General features: G+C 49.4%; 1 protein-coding gene across 3 annotated transcripts in view; it reads right to left on the bottom strand.

Annotated features, from left to right (window-relative positions):
- Nucleotides 1–13,063, bottom strand: part of RPH3A (rabphilin 3A) — a 67,525-nt gene that overhangs the window by 9,812 nt on the left and 44,650 nt on the right. For all 3 annotated transcript variants that reach the window (XM_064272225.1, XM_064272226.1, XM_064272224.1), the window contains 6 exons: nt 12,707–12,769; nt 11,248–11,469; nt 7,969–8,048; nt 6,576–6,650; nt 4,865–4,974; nt 2,038–2,164 (listed from right to left, as the gene is read on the bottom strand). In XM_064272225.1, the coding sequence (XP_064128295.1) occupies nt 2,038–2,164; nt 4,865–4,974; nt 6,576–6,650; nt 7,969–8,048; nt 11,248–11,469; nt 12,707–12,769 (677 nt within the window). The remainder of the gene's footprint in view (nt 1–2,037; nt 2,165–4,864; nt 4,975–6,575; nt 6,651–7,968; nt 8,049–11,247; nt 11,470–12,706; nt 12,770–13,063) is intronic.

The following is a 13,063-nucleotide window of genomic DNA, read 5'->3' as shown; positions in this document are numbered from 1 at the left end:
GGAAAACTGAGGTCCAGGGAGTAGGGGACAGTGCTTACGAGGTCCCAGTCTTTAGTGGGGCACAGTGGGGGCAGTTGGTGGTGGGAGGGTGGAGAGCAAAGAGCAGAAGAAGATCAGCAAGTCCTGTGGCTGCTGAAGCCTCTCCTGCCCTGTGTCCCCCGTTGCTCCAATGCAGCCTCTCCTGCCCTGCACCCCTGTGGCTCTCCCGCAGCCTGTCCTGCCCTGTGCCCCCCCCCCCACAAGGCTCTCCTGTGGTCTGTCCTGTCCTGCACCCCTCATGGCTCTGCTGCGGCCTTTGCTGCCCTGAACCCCTGTGGCTCCGATGCAGCCCCTCCTGCCCTGTGCCCCCTGTGGCTCTCCCACAGCCCCTCCTGCCCTGCGCCCCCTGTGGCTCTCCCACAGCCCCTCCTGCCCTGTGCCCTCTGTGGCTCTCCCACAGCCCCTCCTGCCCTGCACCCCCTGTGGCTCTCCCACAGTCCCTCCTGCCCTGCGCCCTTTGTGGCTCTCCCACAGCCCCTCCTGCCCTGCGCCCCCTGTGGCTCTCCCACAGCCCCTCCTGCCCTGCGCCCTTTGTGGCTCTCCCACAGCCCCTCCTGCCCTGTGCCCCCTGTGGCTCTCCCACAGCCCCTCCTGCCCTGTGCCCCTGTGGCTCAGTGACTGCCAGCGTCCACCACAGCAAGATGGGTAGACCCAGGAACTGAGGACCTGGGCAGGGTCCTGCCCCTGTCCTGAGCAACTTGGCGTATTGAAGGAGGAAAGGAACAGAAGCCCAAAGAGCCAGCCGTTACCAGGCAAAGCCCCAAATGAAGTGCTTCATGTCCCAGGTTTTCCCTGATGATCTGTTTGGGGCCTGGCATTTGGTGTAAATGCTTCCTTGCAATTTTCCTTGTTGTGTCTGGTTCCCTGGCCTGCACTATAAAAACATGGCATTGCACACGGATATTCCATCCTTGAGTCAGCCATCTGATGGGAGGACGTGGCAGGACTCCCCCTCCTGCCCCCAAGGCTTCCCTGAGGGGAGGTAGCCCTCCCACCCAGGATGCGGATTGTGGGAGCGGAGGAGGGCTGGTCTCTCACACAGCCCCTGCCTTGTGTGTGACCTTGGGCAGCTTCTCCCCATTCAGGGGCTAATTTATCCCATTTGTAAAGCAAGCTCTTGCTGGCTGATCTCAAAAATACCTATTTTGGGGTTTCACTTTACCCCGTAAGTCCGAATCTCCAAGAGAGATGCCCACAAATCTTAGTTTGCAAAGCTCTGCTTTCAGAACCCACAGGTGATTCTGAACCCCGATCTGGTCCTTGCTCTTTCTCAAATGATGAGGACAACGGCAAGAATGGTTCTAATGCTTTATACCTACTATCACACTTAATCCTTATAAGCCCCTGTGCACTTGGTACTATATTATCCCCATTTTATAGCAAGAAAACTGAGGCCCAGAGAGGTTAAGTAATGTGCCTCAGATTATACAGTAAATGGCAGAGTCGGGATTCAAACCCAGGCAGTCTGGCTCCACAGCCCATGCTCCTCAGCATGATGCTAAACTGCCTTCTGCTTATCTGTTTGATGCTTTACAACTTCATGACGGACAGGCGGGCAAGACAGAGTTATTCCTGTAATAACAACACTTATCAATTCATGCCTGGTTATTACTCTCTAGGCTCCGTTCTGATTTCATATTTTATTTCACACAACCCTCCTATGAGGCAGGTACTACAACAATGCCCATTTACAGACAAGAAAGCTGAGGCTCAGAGACATTCATGCCCTTGGCCAACACCACGAGCCGGGCTTTGAACCCAGACTGGCCACACCGCCCTTCCCAGTTTCACCAAGGAGGAAACTGACGTTTGGAGAGATGATGGTAGCACAGGGCTGGTAAAAGGCAGAGCCAGGAGGCAACCTCAGACGTTCTGGCTTGAAGCTGTCACTACATGTTTGTTGCTGAGGAGCCTGTGCTACTGCCTCTCTGCCGACGCAGAGGATGGCAGCATCCCCAGCTCCCCTGCCCGCACGAGTCCTGGGGCAAAGGCACTCACCGGGATGACCCGCTCCAGACAGATATTGAAATTCTTCCTCTGGTTGGGCTTCAGCTTCTTGAGCGAGAATCTGGTCTCACCGATAAACTCATTGTGGCCAAATTTGTCCTCATCGCAGACGGAGATCCTGTGGAGAACAGAAAGGGTACCACTGTGGTTGGTGCTGGTAAGAAGAGTGTAATGTGCACAGGAATAATATGATTTCCTATTTACTGAGCACTGGGCCAGGTACAGGAAGGAGCCCTGGTGGCACAGTGGTTAAGTGCTCGGCGGCTAACTGAAAGGTCAGTGGTTTGAACCCACCAGCTGCACCGTGGGAGAAAGATGTGGCCATCTGCTTCTGTAAAGATTACAGCCTTGGAAACCCTATGGGACAGTTCTATGGGGCAGTGACCTATAGGGTCACTGTGAGTCAGGATCAACGCAACACCAACGAGTTTGGTTTGGTTTTTTTGAGACAGGTACTTCTTTTTTTTAATTGCAGTATTACTTACATGTGGTAAAGTGCACACATTTTAAGTATATAGCTCTATGAATTTTTTACATATGTTTACACCCACGGGACCACCACTCAGATCAAGATATAGAACATTCCAGCCTCCTGAAAACCGTCATTTATCCCTCTAGTCCGACAGATTCATTCGCCTTGTTTTTGACCTTCATATTAATGGAAGCACACAGTACCCACTGTTTTATGTCTGGCGACTTTCGTTCAATGTTATGTCTGTGAGATTCACCAGATATGCAGCCATGTGTCCTTTTTATTGCCGCATAGACTTCTGTTGTGTAAACAGATACATACCACTTACGATATGTGCACTTTTCCAAATAGATGTTACACTGCCAACAAAAATTTTACTTAATGTTATAGCTGGTGGGGATATGTTTGGAATAGTCAATTTGGAAAGCAGTTTGCACGTCTTGTAGAGATTGAAAAAAAAACAACCAAACCCACATACCCGATGATCCAGCACTATTCCCCCCTGATTTCTATCCTAAGGAAATACTCATATAACACAAGGAGGCAGGAGGATGCTTGCTGCAACCTTGCCTGCAATAGAGGAAAGCTAAAAATAATCTAAATCTCTATCCACAGGGAACTGGCTAAGTAAACGGGTAAACGTTTACATGAAATTTAAAAAGATGCAAAACAATGTCATATATTTTTTATTGATGCATAATTATGCAGCTGAAATATAAAACATGCTTGGGAATGATAACCATAGAATTCAGGATAGCGTTTAGCCTTGGAAAGAGAAGGAAGAAGACAGGATCGGAGTGCTGCAACTTGCATCTCAAGGGCTCGATTTATTTAAAAAAAGAGCTGAAGCAAACACAGCAAACTACTAAGATTTTTTAAGGCTGAGTATTTGGCTCATGGATGTTTGTTATATTCTGTACTTTTCTGTTTATTCCTGATATTTAATAATAAAATGATAAAGCCATTCTGTGGAATACTCTGAAGCAGTTAAAACTTACATAGATCTAAATATCTTCTTACGGCTATAACTCCAAGATATATTGTTATGAAAAAAAGCAAGTTTCAGATATATACAGTATAATACTCTCTCTGTTTTAAATAGTATACCTGTAAATATATACACATATCATAGAAACATATGTATATATGCGTGTGTATATATATGTGTACAGAGCCCTGGTGGCACAATGGTTAAGATCTCAGCGGCAAACAAAAAGGTCGGCAGTTCTAATGCACCTGCCACTCTTTGGAAACCCTATGGAGTAGTTCTACTGGTCCTATAGGTTTGCTATGAGTCTGAATCAACTCGATGGCAACGAGTTTGGGTTTTATATATATGCGTGTGTATATATTATGTGTGTGTATGTGTACGTGTGTGTATATATGTGTGTATGTACGTGTGTGTGTATATATGTGTTATATGTACGTGTGTATATATATACGTGTGTGTATATATGTGTGTGTATGTATGTGTGCATGTGTGTGTGTATACACACATATACATATCCTGTTGGGATGTGCACATACAATCGTCCTTCGGTATCCATGGGGGATTGGTTCCAGGACCCCCACAGATAACAAAATCCACAGATGCTGAAGGCCCTCATATAAAATAGAAGCCCTTGTATAAAATGGCTTAGTATTTGCATGTAACCTATATATATCAGCTCTAGGTTACTTATAATACCTAGTACAACGTAAATGCTATGTAAATGGTTGTTATACTGCATCGTGTAGGGAATAACGACAAGAAAAAAGTCTTTCGTTTTTCTGAGTATTTTCGATCTGTGGTTGGTTGAATCTGCAGATTCGGGACCCGTGGATATGGAGGGCCAACTGTAAATATATGTATACACTCATGGAAGGAGAAAGGAAACCCAGGCTGGGGAAAGGGGATGCACATTTAAAAGGAGGTTAGCCTTTTTTCATAAATTTTTACAATAAGAATGTATTCATTAATTATATATATAATTTAAAGTGCAATTTAATACAACATTATAAATGACTATAAGATGCAAGTAATATATTGTCAGGTGAGAAAGGTTACTTAAAAGGATACTCCATTTTTATAAACACTCAAGTTAAGAAATTACATACACACACACACACACACATACGTGTGCACATACACACACTCCCATACACAAACTAGATGTCCAGGCATCAAGATGTTAACAGTTAACAGTTTCTCTTATCTGAATTTTCAGAAATTCCTACCAGAAACATACATTGTTCTTGTAGAAGGAAAAAGAAAAAAGACAACGAAGCAGAGGCCTTTTTAAAGCCCAGGCCCCTGGGGCTGCGCCCTGTCTCAGTCCTTCTAGCTCAGTCCCTGCCCAGCGGTACCTGAGGGTCTTCCTCTGCATGTCCTCATCTGTGATGCCATGATAGACGAGGGTCTCATTCCAGACGGGGTTCCGCGTGTTCCGCAGGGTTTTTGTACGAAGCTTGTTGGACTACAGCCCAGAGAGAAGGACAGAGAGACACCTGCCTCAGCAGGGAGCGAGCACTGAAGCCCATCTTTTGGGCTGATTGGGGTGAGTGGACTGCTTTCCCCTTGGAGTGTCCAGGGGGTCAGTCGCTCCAAATGCATGTTCTCAGGGAGGGGGTGACCTCTAGGGCAAAGGCTACAAAGGTATTAATGTTTGGCCCTGCCCACCCCCTCTCTGGTCCCCCTCCTTGAACTCACAATTAAGATAAGAAATCAAAAATAGCTTCTTTTGAGAAAAAATATTTACAGACCACGAAAGTCACCCACTCCTAGGCAGTGAAGGTATAATTTCTGGGGCATTAGGGGATATTGTTCCCCCAAGTATCACCCTCCTAAACCTGAAATTCCTTAAAGGAGGCAAAGTTTTTCATTTTCTTCTAAAAGAGAAGGCTGGAAATGCAGCTATACCCAGAATTGGCAGTCTGGTGAGAAAATTAATGTACACTAACAAGTAAATAACTCACATCTGACTTTTTGGCATAGCGGGCTTGGATTTAGGAGCGGGCAAAGGGGAGCAGCAAGGGGAAGCAAATGTCACTGGGGAGTTAGAAGGAGTGGTGACCAAACAGTTCACAATTTGGCCAGGTGATGGTCTTTTTTTGACCCAAACAAATAGTGAGGCTGTGTGTGTGTGTGTGTGTGTGTGTGTGTGTGTGTGTGTACACATTCTCATTCTCTTATGGAGCATTTGACGTTTGCAGAGATTTTCAGCAGGCTTTCCCCGAGACCATGCGGTCCGTCACCCTTGCTTTTAGGACATCTATGTCAAATTCAAGAAGGAGCCCTGGCAGCGCTTAACTGTTGAGTTAAGTGCTTGGCTGCTAACTGAAAGGTCGGTGGTTCAAACCCACCAGCAGCTCCACAGGAGAAAGATGTGGCAGTCTGCTCCCATAAGGATTACAGCCCTGGAAACCCTATGGGGCAGTTCTACTCTGTCATGTAGGGTCACTATGAGTCACAATAGACTAGACAGAAATGAGGTTATGTCAAATTAACACAGCAAAGCAAGCAAACAGATGAAAAAAGAAACTCAAGAAGGCATGCTTCCACTCCCAGCCATGTGCTCTGCGTGGGTCAATCCAAAGAGAGGGAAACGTGCCCATGTTCCTTCCCCCAAGCAGAGGAAAGCTCGGAGCGGGTGGAGGGGCAGGGGAACATTTTCTCTCAGTAATGGAACATCCCCTAAAGTGCTCCAACCTAAAATCCGGAGAGAGTTGTGCATTTTGGTGGATAGAAGAGGAGGGTTTGGCTGGGGCATGCAGTGGGTGGGGAAGGTAGACCATGGGCAGCACTGGGGAGCCACTGCAGGTATTTGAGCAGGTGAGGGGCATATCGGGGTACCTGCTTCTCTCGTGGGTCCCAGGTAACTGGCTTGGAGAAATGAGCAGAGCCCCAGCCCCTCAAGGAAGAGTGACTCCTGGCTCAACTCTCCCCCTCACAAGGACTCTGCCACACATGGGGAGGCTTTGGGGGCATGTGAGGCTATTTTAGGCTGTGAGCTGAAAGCCTTAGGTGCCTGCCAGGACCTGTGTGCCTAGTTTGCAGAAGGCTTGGGCCATATGGTACCTTGCTGGCTCCCGGCAGGAGGTGCAGCTTAACGTAGGGATCGGCCAAGCCATTGGAATCCATGGGCTTCAGTCCCTGCAAGAGAAGGAGGCAATGGCGAGGGGGCTTCAGCTGCCACAGGCAATGGGCACAGCCCCTGGCACCTGTCCGGCCCATCCGTTCCCTGTGGGCTTCCTCTTCCAAGGAGAGAGAAGGAACAGCAGCATCATGGAAGGAGGCCTGGAATCAGGCAGGCAGGGTTCAAAGCCTGGCCGTGCCACTTCTGGGCTGTGTGACCTTGGGTAAGTTTCTTAACCTCTCTGAGCCTCGGTTTTCTCACCTGTCAAATGAGGATGAGAACATTACCTACTTCATGGGGTGGTGAGATTTAGATGTGATACCCCCCGGTACGGTGCTTGGCATAGTGCCCGGCACGTAGTAAGCACTCCATAAATGTGCAATTGCTATTGCTAGGATAGTAGGGGTGGGGGAGAAGGCGAGGCTAGACACACCAAGGCACACAGGGGTGAAATAACTTCACCCATATCACATAGCTGGGAAGTGGCAGAGCAGGTCTTTGAACCCAGGAGGTCTGGTGCCTGAGTCCTTGCTTGTTCTTCCATGTGGACCAGACTTGGGGCAGTGGGATCCTGGTCATTACTGCCTTCACCCAGCTTTCTCAGGGTCTGGGGATGATGGGCTCACTGAAGCCTGGGTGAGGAGAGGCATTGGCACCCTTGTTTGCCTTCCCTGAACCCCAAGAAACCCACGGTGGTCTTCTCGGTGTCTGCATCAACAGGCCCCCAGCTTGGCTGCCGCTCCAGTTTGATGGCTGTACCAGCAGAAGGAACCAGACAAGCACCTGGGATGTGCGCGTGTGCATGTGTGTGTGTGGGCACGATGTGTACATGTGCGTGCATGTGTGTGGGGGGGGCACGTGTGTGCACGTACATGTGCATTGCGTGCATGCGTGTGTGTGGGCATATATGTGTGCAAGTGTGTGCAAGTGTGTGGGCATGTATGTATACATGCATGTGTGAGTTTGTGCACAGGATGGGGCCGTTCGCAGCCAGGTCTGCCATCAAGCCGAGCTGTCATAACCCCCCGGCAGTGCCTTGCGGACCCTCCAGAGATGACATGGATGGGCCTGGGCAGATCCTGACTCGCCCTAGGAGCCTGGCTGCTGCAGCTCCCGAGAGGCGGCTGCAGTTCAGCGAGACCCTCTTGGACGGTCCCTGGAGGAAGGCCTCCCCCAAAGGAAGATGTCATGGCCAATTCTTGCACTCTTCTCCTCACCGTCGCCATCACAGACGGACTCATCAACAGCATGAGACAGGCCAGGCAACCCTCCCCTCTTCGAGTCCCCTAGAATGATGAGACAGTCTGAGTGGCCCCAGTGTGGCCCCTCACCTACCTTGGCCTTTATAATGGTGCACTGCAGAGAGCTGTTATCCTGGTTGTAGTGAAGGCTGAATTCCAGGGTACCCAGGGTGGCTGAAGCGAGCAGAGACAAGAACCCAGAGAATGTACATTCAGTCAGTCAACAAACATTTCCAGAGCTCTTACTATGTGCCCAGTCTGGGCTAGGCATTGATCTTAGAGAGGACAGGAAGACTTGGGATACCCCATCCTCGTAGACACCCCTCTTCTTTGAAGCCATCTGTACATCAGTGATCATTTAATCAGTTGTGCAATTGCCTAGTTAAGGACTTCCTGTCCTGCCAGGTTGAGAGCACCATAGGGCTGTGGCTGTCATGTGCACTGTTGTGTCCCCACTGTGAGCAGCACAGGGCATGTAAATTCCTCCCCTACCCTGCCAAAAAAAAAAAAAAAAACATTGCTGTTGAGTTGATTCCGACTTTTAGTGACCCCACAGGACAGAGCAGAACTGCCCCATAGGGTTTCCAAGGAATGGCTGGTGGATTTGAACTGCTGACCTTTCGGTTAGCAGCCAAGTTCTTAACCCCTGTGCCAACAGGACACATAGTGGTTGTTCATTTATTTGCTGAAGGGATAAATGAGTCTTAGCATCTGTGGCTCCCTCTGCCTGGAATGCTCTCCCTCTAGATTCCCACGGGGCTGGCACTTTCTCATTCTCCATGTCTCAGCTTAAATATTACCACCTCAATAATAACCCTCTCTGGTGCATCTAAAACAGACACCCTTATAGTCACTTTTCCTATTTTATTTCCTTCATGGTGCTCTACCTGGTATTTGAAATTAACTCACTGGTATGTTGCCTGTCTCACTCCATTAGGTCAGCCATCCTGTTTACCCTTGTTTGCTGCGGCACTCCTAGCACTTAGAACGGTGAGTCATCTACCAGTGTGCCCTGTGAAGTACCAACTGCTGTCAAGTCAGTTCCAACTCAGGGCGACCCCATGTGTGTCAGAGTAGAACTGTGTTCCATAGGGTTTTCATGGCTGATTTTTCAGAAGTAGATATCCAGGCCTTTCTTCTGAAGTACTGCTGCGTGGACTTGAACCTCCAACCTTTCAGTTAGCAGCTGAGTACGTTAACTATTTGCACCAGGGACTTGAGACACCCAGTGGGTGCTCAATAAACACTTTTCAAATATATAGATGAGTGAGTGAGGAGTTTAGATCTGAGTATAAAGACTGACTTATGATAAACCGCTGGGGTAAGCTAATAACAAGGACAAGCACGAAGCTGGGAGGGCATCGTCTATGCTTGGTGGGTCGGTAAATGGGGCATTTAAGACAGATGCAAGGAGCAGTGGCCGGTGGTCCAGGGGGAGGACAAGCATGAGGAAAGGCAGGGAGATGGGCCAGACACAGGGCATTTCCACAGCAGAAAGGCCCATAGTTGACAAGGCTGGGGTGGATCCCATGCTTTTCCCCTGAGACGGACACATGACCCGTGGGAGAGCACGGGGAGAGAGAGGCAGCTGGATATTTTCCCCAGATCTGCCTCTGATCAGCTCCAGCAGAGTGACTGGCGGTCAGCCCCTCCACTCCCTCGTGTGGGAGCTTGGACAAGTCCCTAAACCTCTCGGAGCCTTGGCCTCCCTGTCTGTAAAGCAGGAACAGTAAAAGCGGCTATTCATAGGGTTGTCGAGGAGATTAAATGATCGAATGCACATAACACACCTAGAATACTGCCGAGCACACAGTAAGTGCTCAATAGGTATTGGCTCATATCACCTCTGATGTCCATATCACATAACAGAAATTTCTCATGTGTGCTTGGCACTACGTAATAAGTTCCAGTTTACAAAGTACTTTCTCAAAAGGGATCTCAGTTAGCTCTCCCCTCAATCCTGCATGGGATGCCATGCTCTGCTTCCCACTTTACAATGAGGAGAGGTGGCACAATGAGTCAAGGCCATGCCATTGGCCACGGCCTTTGGTCCATTTCTTCTGTGCAGGTCCAGTCTCCCCACTTGACCGGGAGCTCTTAGAGACCCCAGCACAACCCTTGTAACACATACCGGATCCACTTGCCCATCCCTGCCTCCCTCCAGCTCACAAAGGCCACCCCAGCTCTCCTCTGAGGCTCTCAGACATACCGGGAGAGGTGCCACTAGGCTGTGTGTGTATTATGTTTGTGTGTGCACACATGCATGTATGTGTTTATGTGTGTGCTTGTGTGCACGCATGTGAGTGTGCACATGCATGCACACGTGCATAGGCATGTGTGCATGTATATGTGTGTGCATGCACGTACAAGTGTGTGCAAATGAATGCATGTGTGTTTATGTGTGTGCTTGTATGTGTTTGCATGCCTACATGCATGTGCACAGGCATGTGAGTGTGTACAAGTGCGTGTTTACATGCATGCATATGCATAGGTATGCGTGCAAGTGTGCATTTGAGTGTATGCGTGTGCAAGTACACGTGTGCTTGCGTAAGCTGTGTGTGTGTGCATGTGTGTGTGTGCGTATGCTTGTGTACGTTGTCTGTATACACATATGTGTGGCAGACTGGCAGCTGCTTCCCTGGATCATGAGACTCAGGGTGGAAGAGGCACAGAGTGGCACTTACTGAGTCACTGAAAGGAGGGGTGCAAGAGGAAACGTCCAGCAATTTAAAAATCAGGATTACAAATTATTTTTGAAGACATAATTGGAAGGGTTTTGGGAAAACTATTAAAATACAGATACCTAGAAGCGGAATTGCCTGGTCATTTGGTAACTCTGTGTTTCATGTGAAGAAGCGAGAGACTGAGCATCATGGATGTACTCGATGCCACTGAATTGTACGCTTTAACATGGTTAAAATGGTCAATTTTATGTTAGGCGTATTTAACCCCAATAAAAACCAGCATCTGTTCTTTAGAAAGCTGACATCATCTTGTGAGTTTAGTGGTGTAAATGTGTATTTTTGTAATGTAGGCAATACATTCATTAAAACTCGTTGCCGTTGATTCCGACTCATTGCGGCCCTGTGGGAGAGGGCAGAACTGGCCCGTAGAGTTGCCAACGCTACAATCTTTACCAGAGCAATCTGCCACATCTTTCTCCTGTGGAGTGGCTGGTGGGTTTGAACTGCCGACTTTTCGGTCAGCAGCTGAGCACTTAACCATCGTACCACCAGGGTTCTGTCAATACATTTATTGGGATGGTGCACTGGGGGTCTGGGGTGTATGGGGATGTGCCTGGAGCCATTCCTGCTTGGCTGGGGTGGCCCCTGGAGCTCCTTTTCCTGACACTGCGCAGCTATGTGCCTCCTACTTGCTTCATCCGAATCGTAGCTGTTGGCTTCTTCCTCCTCTTCCTCCGGGGGTGCAGGCTGGCGGGCAGGCACTGCAGCAGGCAGAGGGACAGCAGCAGCGGCTTGGGGATAGGAGCCGGGGGGGTGGCCCACTCGGTCCTCCCTGGTGGCGACTGCTGGGTACCCCCCAGCCGCCCCTGCTCTCTCCTCCCGAGGATAGCCAGGGTCACTCGGCGTCACCTCTGCGGGGTACAGGGAGAGGACAGGAGAACAGCAGGTGAAGAGCTGCCGCCAAACAACAGTGGTGGCAACTACCCTAGCTTCACCACGAGCTACGAGCACCTGCCGTGTGCCAGGCTCTGCAGACAGGACACCGGGATCGCCCCCAGCCCTGCAGGGACGGTCACCACCTCCACTTGACAGGAAGGTGCGTCCTGTCCTTCACTGGTTCTCAGAACACTGCCCTGGTCAAAGGCACCTAGGGAAGCTTGTAAAAATGCAGGTTCCTGGGCCCCACCTGGCCCTACTGGGGCAGGGCAGTAGGGCCTTAGAATCTGTGTTTTACAACAAGCCGAGGATCTGGCTGAGATGTAGGCAAGACAGGCCTCACTGGGTGTGGGCTCTGGAGCCAAACCGTGTGGGTTTGAATCTTGGCTGTGTGACCTGGGGCAAGTTACTTAATGTCTCTGAGCCTCAGTTTTCCTACCTGCAAAATGGGAATTATAATACCTGAAGGTGCACAAAACCAAACCCATTGCTGTTGAGTCCATTCTGAGTCACAGTGATACTACAAGACAGAATAGAATCACCCCATAGTGTTTCCAAGGAGCAGCTGGTGCATTCGAACCACCAGCCTTTTGGTTAGCAGCCGGAGCTCTTAAACACTGCACACCAGGACTCCATGCGCAAGTAACAGTAGCTATTAAAAAAAACGATCTAACATATGTACAGCACTTAGAAAAGTGCCTGGTGCATTACAAAGCACTGAATAAATTACAGATATGAGTAGTGATGATGAACGTGATAACCATGCATGTGTATCATATGTATTAATCACTGTCACTTAGCGTGAACTTAACAGTCCGGGTAGTGTGCTAAAGTTTAATATGTATTTCTTAGATTAATCCTCCCAACAATCCTGTCAGGTAGGTCCTAGTGTTACTCCCATCTTACAGATGAGGAAAGTGAGGCTCAGAGAAGTAATATGACTTGCCCAGGGTCACATAGCTAGAAAATGAAGGTGCTAGAACTTGAACCCAGGCAGTTTGGCTCTAGCACCTGTGCTCTTAGCCACTATGTGAGTGGGCATTTTCTATCAAATCCATGGGCCATCTGGAGTTTTGGAATGACGGGGGCCCTTAGAGCTCACGAGGTCAGCTCAGGGTGCAGACCAGGCTGAGTTCTGGCTGCCCCCTGTTCTCTCTAGAAGAGGGAGAGAAGTGGTCGCCTATGCTGGGGTGGGAAGAAGTGAACACTTGCCTGGTCTCTGATCTGGAAAGCGTCCTGCTGGCCCAGGGCCGGGTTTGCTGCCTCCTGGAGGTCCTGAGTGGAAAAAGATGGAAAGATGGCTGGAGGAGAGGAAGTGACATCAGTGGGTGTTCACCACTCTCTCCCCTCATTTCCTGGGTGTGGGCACAGGCCTGCAGCAACAGGAGATGTGCAGAGGTAGCTGGGCCTGTGAGGACAGCCTATTTGACAATTCTGGGGTCAAAAAGGTCTAGGTGCAGGCCCCCGCACTGTGGGATCTTCCTGAGCCTCAGCCTCCTCATCTGTGAAATGGGGATGGCAACGCCTGCTCTTCATGTTTCACTGGGAGCTATGAGGTTGATGAACAAA

This window comes from Loxodonta africana, chromosome 19 (genome assembly GCF_030014295.1).
Source record: "Loxodonta africana isolate mLoxAfr1 chromosome 19, mLoxAfr1.hap2, whole genome shotgun sequence".
NCBI lineage: Eukaryota > Metazoa > Chordata > Mammalia > Proboscidea > Elephantidae > Loxodonta > Loxodonta africana.
Note: the sequence above shows the minus strand (reverse complement) of the source record. Positions and strands in the feature narration are given on the sequence as shown.